At 41.4% G+C, this 11,535-nt stretch overlaps 1 protein-coding gene across 1 annotated transcript in view; it reads left to right on the top strand.

Annotated features, from left to right (window-relative positions):
• The first annotated feature begins 59 nt into the window (after window positions 1-59).
• Window positions 60-11,535, top strand: part of ATP1B3 (ATPase Na+/K+ transporting subunit beta 3) — a 52,836-nt gene continuing 41,360 nt past the window's right edge. The window contains exon 1 of the mRNA XM_048863366.2: window positions 60-314. Within this exon, the coding sequence (XP_048719323.1) occupies window positions 206-314 (109 nt within the window). The 5' untranslated portion in view covers window positions 60-205. The remainder of the gene's footprint in view (window positions 315-11,535) is intronic.

Here is an 11,535-nt window from a genome sequence, read left to right as displayed (position 1 = left end):
TGAGAAGGGCCGCGCTGACGTGAGCGGGTCCCGCCCCAGCAGCAGGAGGGGGAGTGAGGAGCTTGGCTGCGTGCGACCAGCCCGGCCTCTCGGGCGCCTGGCGGGAGGGGAAGAGGACAGTTACTTGGCGGCTCGGAGCAGGCGCTGCCGCAGTTGAGCTCGGAGTCTCTGCTAACCGGACACACACAGCCGTCGCCCCGCCGCCATGTCCAAGGAGGTGAAGAAGCCTTTCAGCCAGACCATGGCCGAGTGGCGGCAGTTCGTGTACAACCCGCGCAGCGGCGAGTTTCTGGGGCGCACGGCCAAGAGCTGGGGTAAGGGAATGGCGAGGGGCCCGGCCAGGAGCCGAGGGCGGGCGGGTGAAGAAGGAGCCGTTGGGTGGGGGCGCGAGGAGCCACGAGGCGCCTCTCTGGAAGCCGTTACTTTCGCCACGTTCGGATCTAAAAATAGCCTGACTATGATAATGCGCCGGTGCAGGGTGTGTTGGGGGGGGCACTTGGAGCCCGCGTGCTGGTTCCGCGGCACCCCCCCCCCCCCCGCCTTTCCTGTTCGTCTTGGCTCAGGGTGGGCTGGTGGGGCAGAGCGGGTTGGTAATCGGGCCGCTACAGCAGCGGCCTGAGGGAAGCATCTCTCAGTACGTCCTCCGCTGATTCACTCTCCACGTAAATGCTGCAGTGAGGCTCAGCAGGCTCCTTCTCCGTGTCAGCTGCGTAGGGATGGGGAGGGAGGAGGAGTCTGGTGGCGTAACGGTAGCAGGTTACAGCTGCAAACTCCCGATGCTAGGAGTGGGGCCATCTCCCTCCTCACTGATCTCTTCTATGGTATTACTGCAGCCACACGGGTGTCATGCATGCTCCCGTATATTCCTTATTGGCATGACAATTTGGGGAGCTCTAACCTGTCAGTGGTGAATGAGGTGTCCTCTGGGGTGCTGCTGCTGGAGGTGGGGAAGAGGACTGGTCTTTGAGTTGTCAGTCTGCCCACAGCTTTCAAAAGTAGGAGGAATGGATCTGTAACTTGCATTACCTTGCTTAAGGTTGGCCCTAGATTGAATTTTCTGGGATCTTCCTTTACAGATGTGGCTGATAACAGTAGCTTTTCCACATGACCGTATGGAAGACTGTTTTCATTCCCTCCCTAATTTTCCCATTGCCTCCGCTGGGAGCTGGAACAGGAGGGAGATGAAATGTTATCTTCCAAATTCTTAAACTACAATAGTGAAAAAATGTTAAGTATTAATAAATTACTCCACTCCTCAAGGGAAATGTATATTTCTTGGCTTCAGATAGCACCCTATCTGCTCCTAAAATTTTGATACAGTTGAGATATTTAAATAGCTGTGCTTATAAAATCAACAAGAATTTCAGCACGGTGTTGAGCAGTGCTGGACATATGCACAGCCTGGTACAAACTCCATGAGTAGTAACACACAGAACATGCAGAGGGTGTGCTCTCAGGTTGCCTGTCAGGAGAGGGCCCTGGTTCTGACATGAGCTCTCCTCCATTCAGATGGAAATAAGATCCTGCTAGCTACTCTGCCACTCAAATAGAGGAAGAGGAGGAAGAGAGGAAATTTCCACTCTGTTGTTGTCTTGTGACTTCTCTGTTCAGGCACCCCATCAGCAGGTTCTCTTAAAGTGCGTGGGTTGAATGAATGGGTGTGTGGTTAAGTGATCACAGAAGCATATTTGTGTACTGAAACAGATAGCATTAACAACTATAAGTGCTTTAGAATTGGTCAGCGTATTTTAAGGAAAAACAAAGATGTTTATCCATGATCAGGCTTGGCAGAATTAGATTTAAAAAAAAAATTTTGACGGATGATATGGATGTTTATTTTTAAGTATTTTTTATCTATTTAAATTTTCACAGTTGCAGGAAATCATGGGTGTTAGACAGTGGGTGGGGGTCCGATGATTATTTCATGACAATAGAAATTCAAAAAGTTAGCTTTATAACCATTAAGACACAAATTATCAACCTCACAGGTCAAAATATACAAAATAAATATCTTTAAATCAGTCTTAAAGTTCTTAAGCAACATAAGAAAAATGCTGCTTATCTGTAAATTTCTATCGTCAGTGGAAATATTTTTTCTGGCAGCTTGTATATGTATGGTGAAATCAGTGTTTACTGACAATTGCTGATAAAAATCTAATCCTTTCAAGCTTGTAACTTACTTTACTAGAGAGCACCTTTGTAATATTGCCATCCTTGTCCCTTCCTGTGCCATGGCATACTGTCTATAAAATTGTTTTTAATAGCAAACCTACCTTAATCTGGAGTTGAGTGATTGTTCTATTTTACAGCCAGCTCACTCAGTAAAGTTACTTTCCCATTTCAAGAATAAATTCAGTAAATACGTTCACTAATGAACCTTTATATACTTTATGTAATGTTGTTTGTTTACTTTGTTCTTTAACAGGAATTCAGGTGATGGGTGTGTGGTAAAGAGATTAAATGTTCCTAAGTAATTATTCCTTAATGTCAATGCTTAACTCTGCATTCACACACATCATTTTGTATGATATGGGGGTGTCAGTTCAGACATTTCATGCTTAATATATTGAACCTATTATGTCTGGCTACTTAAATATTCCTGAAATTTTGAGTCTTCAGTTTATCTTCATCCATTTATGTATGACTTTTGACGGTAACTGCTAAGAAGAAAAAATTGTATTTGATTACAAATCGAAATTGTTTGCCTTACAACTTTTAAACAGCTCTGTCAACACTATGGGAAAGAGGTGGGAGAGGCTGTTGTTTACCAACTCCCTTGGGAGCAATTTGAGCAGCTACTGTCCCTTGTTGGCCTTTCTGGTGGTCTGTGGGTTCTTCAGGAAGAGCAGGATAGTTCAGCTGGCCCTGTCTGAGGTTAGGGGAATACCTAGTAAAAGATGGCTCCTCATCCTTCAGCCAGTCGCTCAGGATAGTTCAGGAAAGCGCTAAAAAGAGAATTAGTTACGGTTCCCTGATTCTCTGCCCGAGCCCAAAATAGAGCCTTGAGGTTGCTCTAACTTCTGTCAAGTTGGCAGCTTACCTGGAGAACACATTCCAGTTGCAGGGAGCCAGAGTGAAACATGTTCAGACTGCTCCCCCTCAATCCCTCTAGCCATGTCTGTACTACCATTTATGTCGGTATAACTTACATTTCTTGGGTGTGAATAAGCCATTCCCCTCAGTGACATAAGTTACGCTGACCTAAATGCTGATGTGGACAGCTACTGCTGCTCGTTGGAGGTGGATTAATTAAGTCGATGGGAGAGCTCTTTCCTATGGGCTTAGAGAAGCTATACTAGACAACGTATAGCAGTGTAGCTGCATGCTTTCTAGTGTAGCTATAGCCTCTGACATGTCCACTGCACCAGTAGCTGCAAAGAGGGAGACGCATAGGAGCTGGTTATGCTAGAATCTATGCATTTAGGGGACTCCTCCATGGCAGGGGAACATCCAGAAAAGGAAATGCTGGTCGTTCCTGCCAGCCTGAACTGTAGAACAGGGTGAAGAATCTGTCTCCAAAGTATTGATTGTAGATGCTTGACCACCAAAATTTTTGGCTGAAAAGGTAGGATGCTACTGAGTAATATGTGATTTGACTGGGTGTGTGTATTGGGAGATGTTCCAATAAATAGTCAATATTTCTCCCGCCTCCTTAGGAGACAACTGGAGACTTTTTCTTAACTTTATGTATGTGTCCTCCTTTTTCCTTGTATCATTGTTGAAAGGATGTGCTATGTTTCTTTTTGAAGGTGGGGAGTTCTGTAGTGAACAATGCACAATGGTGATGTGACTTAAGCAGAAGGTGTTGTTCAAGAGATCAGCTGCTACATGTGTTTTGGCCCATTTTGAACTGTTTTAAAATTGATGCACTCATTTAATAAAAACTAACTCTACAGTAGCAAATTATATATATAAAAATATAAATACAAATCAAGGTTCATTAGCATTTCCTGTGAAAAACGGGGAAAATAGTATGCTCAGAAAACTTAATATAAGCTAAAAGGCAAAAGATATGCTGATTATATTGGAATAGTTATTTTCAGTGCCTAAAACAGGTATAGATCTATAATCCTAATATGGTTAATTGAAACACTTTCACTAACTTTTTTTAATTTTCCTGTGTTTACAGAAGTTAAAAAAAGCTCTCTTGTCCCCTGCATCCAAACTACAGGTGGATCTTAAGTTGATGGCTCTGATTGTCTAGCATGTTTACCATTAATTTTATTTGCCCTTTTTACCTTCTGAATGCCATGGGGATATAATTATTTACCCTAGGTTTTCAGCTGTCTAAGACGATTATCGGATATAAGCATACTACGTGTGCTGGCTCAAGGAGCACCGTTAAATCTTTATTCATTGTGTAGCATACTCTTTGTTGTATCGAGCATATGCTGAGTTTTTTCATAAGAGTATCTCTGTACTTCCCTGATCTAGCATCTGCAGTAATAATGGATTATCCATGAATATAGCATGGTAGTGAGTACTACTGTCTGGTAGTGCAGTTAATTCAGTCATTATGCATTATCAGGATTTACCGCCCACCCCCGTGCTCCTCCACATGAATGCTCTTATTTCACACTATCATGACTTTGGAAATGTGGTTGATTCATGTTCCTCTTATGATCTGTTTGTGGAAGATACCATATCACAGGAATGCAGTCTGCCCTGAATGACAGTTAAAGTACTTTATTCATTGCAGTATATTTTAATGTAAAGATTATAAAATTGTGATAGATGCTTTGTCTTTTGTATACTCTTTCATAGACATACAAGAAAATGAATTACACTACCGATAGGTCTAAAAATTTGTGTGACTTTCTAAATTAATCAAATATAAAATGTTGGAATTTTTTTAATTCATATATAATACTTTAGTCACTTCATTAAGTGTGGGTTCTCTGTCAAAACTGTGATTCTTAGGGCTGGATCAGTCCTCTGTCATAAACTGACCAGTTGTGAAACATGCACAGAATAAATTTACCTATAAATTCCTAAAAGTTAAAAATTAGGAAAGCTAATTATTTGATATAGATCATAGTAACTTAATAAGTACTGGATATATACAAAAAGAAAAGGAGTACTTGTGGCACCTTAGAGACTAACAAATTTATTTGAGCATAAGCTTTTGTGAGCTACAGCTCACTTCATTGGATGCATTCAGTGGAAAATACAGTGGGGAGATTTATATACATAGAGAACATGAAACAATGGGTGTTAACATACACACTGTAAGGAGAATGATCACTTAAGGTGAGCTATTACCAGCAGGAGAGCAGGGGGGAAAAAACCTTTTGTAGTGATAATCAAGGTGGGCCATTTCCAACAGTTGACAAGAACGTCTGAGGAACAGTGGTGAGTGCGGGGGAGAATAAACATGGGGAAGTAGTTTTACTTTGTGTAATGACCCATCCACTCCCAGTCTCTGTTCAAGCCTAAGTTAATTGTATCCAGTTTGCAAATTAATTCCAATTCAGCAGTCTCTCGTTGGAGTCTGTTTTTGAAGTTTTTTTTTTTTTTTTTTTTTTGGAAGAATTGCAACTTTTAGGACTGTAATCGAGTGACCAAAGAGATTGAAGTGTTCTCCAACTGGTTTTTGAATGTTATAATTCTTGACGTCTGATTTGTGTCCATTTATTCTTTTATGTAGAGACTGTCCAGTTTGGCCAATGTACATGGCAGAGAGGCATTGCTGGCACATGATGGTATATATCACATTGGTAGATGTGCAGGTGAATGAGCCTCTCTGATAGTGTGGCTGATGTGATTAGGCCCTATGATGGTGTCCCCTGACTAGATATGTGGACACAGTGGGCAACGGGCTTTGTTGCAAGGATAGGTTCCTGGGTTAGTGGTTTGTTGCGTGGTGTGTGGTTGCTGGTGAGTATTTGCTCAGGTTGGGGGGCTGTCTGTAAGCAAGGACTGGCCTGTCTCTCAAGATCTGTGAGAGTGATGGGTCGTCCTTCAGGATAGGTTGTAGATCCTTGATGATGCGTTGGAGAGGTTTTAGTTGTGGGCTGAAGGTGATGGCTAGTGGCGTTCTGTTATTTTCTTTGTTGAGCCTGTCCTGTAGTAGGTGACTTCTGGGTACTCTTCTGGCTCTGTCAATCTGTTTCTTCACTTCAGCAGGTGGGTATTGTAGTTGTAAGAATGGTTGGTAGAGATCTTGTAGGTGTTTGTCTCTGTCTGAGGCGTTGGAGCAAATGAGGTTGTATCATAGAGCTTGGCTGTAGACAGTGGATCATGTGGTGTCGTCTGGATGAAAGCTGGAGGCATGTAGGTAGGAATAGTGGTCAGTAGGTTTCCGGTATAGGGTGGTGTTTATGTGACCATCGCTTATTAGCACCATTGTGTCTAGGAATTGGATCTCTTGTGTGGACTGGTCCAGGCTGAGGTTGATGGTGGGTTGGAAATTGTTGAAATCATGGTGGAATTCCTCAAGGGCTTCTTTTCCATGGGTCCAGATGATGATGTCATCAGTATAGCACAAGTAGAGTAGGGGCATTAGGGGACGAGAGCTGAGGAAGTGTTGTTCTAAGTCAGCCATAAAAATTTTGGTATACTGTGGGGCCATGCGGGTACTCATAGCAGTGCCGCTGATTTGAAAGTATACATTGTTCCCAAATGTGAAATAGTTATGAGTGAGGACAAAGTCACAAAGTTCAGCCACCAGGGTTGCCATGACATTATCGGGGGTACTGTTCCTGACGGCTTGTAGTCCATCTTTGTGTGGAATGTTGGTGTAGAGGGCTTCTACATCCATAGTGGCCAGGATGGTGTTTTCAGGAAGATCACCGATGGATTGTAGTTTCCTCAGGAAGTCAGTGGTGTCTCAAAGATAGCTGGGAGTGCTTGTAGCTTAGGGCCTGAGGAGGGAGTCTACATAGCCAGACAATCCTGCTGTCAGGGTACCAATTCCTGAGATGATGGGGTGTCCAGGATTTCCAGGTTTATGGATCTTGGGTAGCAGATAGAATACCTCTGGTCGGGGTTCCAGGGGTGTGTCTGTGTGGATTTGTTCTTGTACTTTTTCAGGGAGTTTCTTGAGCAAATGCTGTAGTTTCTTTTGGTAACCCTCAGTGGGATCAGAGTGTAATGGCTTGTAGAAAGTGGTGTTGGAGAGCTGCCGAGCAGCCTCTTGTGCATATTCCGATCTATTCATGATGACGACAGCACCTCCTTTGTCAGCCTTTTTGATTATGATGTCAGAGTTGTTTCTGAGGCTGTGGATGGCATTGTGTTCTGCATGGCTGACGTTATGGGGCAAGTGATGCTGCTTTTCCACAATTTCAGCCTGTGCACGTCAGCGGAAGCACTCTATGTAGAAGTCCAGTCTGTTGTTTCAACCTTCAGGAGGAGTCCACCCAGAATCCTTCTTTTTTGTAGTCTTGGTAGGAAGGTCTCTGTGGGTTAGTATGTTGTTCAGAGGTGTGTTGGAAATATTCCTTGAGTCGGAGATGTCGAAAATAGGATTCTAGGTCACCACAGAACTGTATCATGTTCATGGGGGTGGAGCGGCAGAAGGAGAGGCCCCGAGATAGGATAGATGCTTCTGCTGGGCTAAGAGTATAGTTGGATAGATTAACAATATTGCTGGGTGGGTTAAGGGAACCACTGTTGTGGCCCCTTGTGGCATGTAGTAGTTTAGATAGTTTAGTGTCCTTTTTCTTTTGTAGAGAAGCAAAGTGTGTGTTTTTGTGAAGTCCAGCTGCAAGGAAGTTTGTATGGAAGGTTGTTTTTTTATGAGAGTATCCAGTTTTGAGAGCTCATTCTTAATCTTTCCCTGTTTGCTGTAGAGGGTGTTGATCAGGTGCTTCCGCAGTTTCTTTGAGAGTGTGTGGCACAAGCTGTCAGCATAGCCTGTGCAGTATGTAGATTGTAATGGATTTTTTACCTTCAGTCCTTTTGATTTCCATCTATTTACATTTGGAAAGGAAGGTGTTGTCTGTCTGTATCTGTATGAGTTTTTTCATGAAGTTGATAGATTTCCACTCCATACAGCTAAATTCAGTGCCTTGCATAATGACAGGTTTCAGAGTAGCAGCTGTGTTAGTCTGTATCCACAAAAAGAAAAGGAGGACTTGTGGCACCTTAGAGACTAACAAATTTATTTGAGCATAAGCTTTCGTGAGCTACAGCTCACTTCATCAGATGCATTCAGTGGAAAATTCAGTGGGAAGATTTATACACACAGAGAACATGAAACAATGGGTGTTATCATACACACTATAATGAGAGTGAGCAGGTAAGGTTAGCTGTTACCAGCAGGAGAGCGGGGGGAGAGGGGGTGGGCGGAAAAAATCTTTTGTAGTGATAATCAAGGTGGGCCATTTCCAGCAGTTGACAATAACATCTGATGAACACGGGGATGGGGCGGGGGATAAACAATACATTGGCCAAACTGGACAGTCTCTACGTAAATGTACATGGCAGAGGGGCATTGCTGGCACATGATGGCATATATCACATTGGTAGATGTGCAGGTGAACGAGCCTCTGATAGTGTAGCTGGTGTGATTAGGTCCTATGATGATGTCCCCTGAATAGATATGTGGACACACATATTCTTCAAAAACAGACTCCAACGAGAGACTGCTGAATTGGAATTAATATGCAAACTGGATACAATTAACTTAGGCTTGAATAAAGACTGGGAGTGGATGGGTCATTACACAAAGTAAAACTATTTCCCCATGTTTATTCCCCCACACCTCCCGCTGTTCCTCAGACGTTCTTGTCAGCTGCTGGAAATGGCCCACCTTAATTATCACTACAAAAGGTCCTCACCCCCCCAACCCCCCGCGCTCTCCTGCTGGTAATAGCTCACCTTACCTGCTCACTCTAGTTACAGTGTGTATGGTAACACCCATTGTTTCATGTTCTCTGTGTGTATAAATCTCCCCACTGTATTTTCCACTGAATGCATCCGATGAAGTGAGCTGTAGCTCACGAAAGCTTATGCTCAAATAAATTTGTTCGTCTCTAAGGTGCCACAAGTCCTCCTTTTCTTTTTGCGGTTACAGACTAACATGGCTGCTACTCTGAAACTTGAAATGCCATAGCTATTCTGCATTGGCAACACTCCATGTTTCTTCTTCTTCTTCTTCTTCTTCTTATTATTTTTAGCAGAAGTGGCACAATAATTTCTGCAACTGGGCAGATAAGACATAGGTTTCAGAGTAGCAGCCGTGTTAGTCTGTATTCGCAAAATGAAAAGGAGTACTTGTGGCACCTTAGCAACTAACAAATTTATTTTGTTAGTCTCTAAGGTGCCACAAGTACTCCTTTCTCTTTTTTAGATAAAATATAATTATCTTTAATATCTGTCCTCTTATCGCAATTTCTATTAGAGTTCAGTGCTGCCAAAAGAGTTTGAATTAAACAGTTTTAAAACTAAATGTTTGTTGCTAAAATAAAGACAATCTTGCTGACCAGATGGAAGTTGTGACCAGCCATGTTGACATTAATTTTGTTGAAATGTTGATCTTGTTGTTGTCTGCAGTTAGACTCCTCTGAAGAAATAGAGCATTTTGATTTAAAATTTAGAAACTAGATGTGAGAGAAACTCGTTTATCTCCTTTCATGTCTTAGATTTGATTTTATTTCACTCTCTAACATTTATGTTTCAACCCCCAAACACTCTCCCATTTTATGTCTAAAAATCTGTCCATCACATCTCCAACTCATGGCATGTATACTCCACTCATTTGAGCTCATTTTACTGCTGCTTAAATCCCCTTCTATGCATTAGTATCCTTTTATCTTACTATTGTCTCCCTTTCTATGACTCCTTAGCCTTGTGTCTCCAGATGAAAACATTAAATTCTCTTGCTCATTATGCTGAAATCATTGTGATTTGGGTAATACAAGTTTCCATTCTGTAGTTCAGGAACTAAGGTTTCTCTCTAAGGTTTATTTAAACTGATTAAAATATATGGTGGTGGTACTGTAGAGTATGTATGACTCCTACCGTGATGACAGTTATGTTGAATTGATGCTATGTATTTAATATGAACTGACTTAGTTCTTCAGCAGATTTAAAAAATCATACTTGATGGTGCTTAAAATCTTCAACTGAAGTTTTAAACAATATTTAAAATAAGTATAACTTAATCTAATGAACAACAAAACATTTGCTACAAAAGAAGCTATCTTAGTAGGAAGGATTTTAGGGACATGACATCAAGGAGGGAAATATTGTAGACCTGCTTCACTTGCTTGAGTTCAGAATTGGATGTTGCTGTAGTCAAAAGAATATAAAACAATTTGGGTTTTTTTCTGACTTCTGTAGGAGTCCTGCTGATCTTCAAACAGGAAATCTGTTTCACAATTTACTGTTAACCCTTTCTGTGATCAGGACTTTGAGATTGTCTGAAGAAGTGGTATAAATTATAATATGAAGTTTTTTTCCTTTCAGCAGTTGTCCTCAAAATTAAATGGTCAAGATAGAGCAGAGTTCAGGCTTTCCCTGCAGGCACAGTTCACCCACAGTGTGGAGCCTTGAAGGTTTGTGGGATAGAGAAGTTTGCCAAAAATCAGACTCCCATCTATCTGTATGTATTTGAGAAGATAAAGCTTTTTATCAGGAAACTATCTGTTGTTGCTCAACCCAGTGTTCTGAAAGTTCAGAAAATGCTTCTGGCTGTTTGAATTGAATTTGAAATTTGCACTTTTAAATCTCTTGCTGGGATTCCGTAGCTTCTCAGGGAAACATCCTTCCCTTTAATGTCTTGTATACTATGTTCTTGGTGACATATCCCTAGTAGTATATATAAGGAGATGAATTTATTATTTCAAGTGTTAGGCTCACATGCTATTGGGTACTATACACCTGATAGGATGATAAAATAACTGCAGCTGGCTATTATACCGAAAAGTGACAGTTGATCAATTTTGAGACATTATTGGAGATACAACTTAGTGGCTAAACTGTAAACTAGATCCTGTTGTGAATTTAAAAATCCTGTAGTAATGCAGGACAAAACTGACAATTTCTCACGATTCTAAAATCTCTTCATAGCTTTTAATCTATTGGATAACTTTAAAAAATTCCCTATAGCATCCATACAGTGTTAACTTTATCTGTTTTTTCTGCAACAGAAGTTAGTCCTTTTCTGAGCTGTACTTGTTGTTTACATTGACTACACTGAAGTAGCACAAGGAAATAAACCATTTCAACCAGTTTGGTTTGTGCTGTTAACACAAATTCATGTTTGGTAAATGGAATGTGTCAGTGTTGTACTAAAGGAAACTTTTCAGATTAATTGCTGAGAGTGCAGAAAATTTATGAGAAATAGAGCTTCTTAATAGTAGCTTGCTATACAAAGAGCTTTAAGGTATGTTTCTAAACCAAACACACTCAGGAATCAGGTCTGTTAAACAAGGTCATGACACTTTTAGATTTTTAGAGTTCCTTCTGTTTACTGATCAACATTTATTACCTTTTACTTATGCTATCCCGTAAGAGCTAACACAGCTACATCAGTGTGAACTGAATTTTTCTCCTGTTCATTTCTCACTTACTGGTCAGAGTGTAAGA

The sequence above is a fragment of the Caretta caretta genome, chromosome 9, assembly GCF_965140235.1.
Source record: "Caretta caretta isolate rCarCar2 chromosome 9, rCarCar1.hap1, whole genome shotgun sequence".
Taxonomy (NCBI): domain Eukaryota; kingdom Metazoa; phylum Chordata; order Testudines; family Cheloniidae; genus Caretta; species Caretta caretta.
Note: the sequence above shows the minus strand (reverse complement) of the source record. Positions and strands in the feature narration are given on the sequence as shown.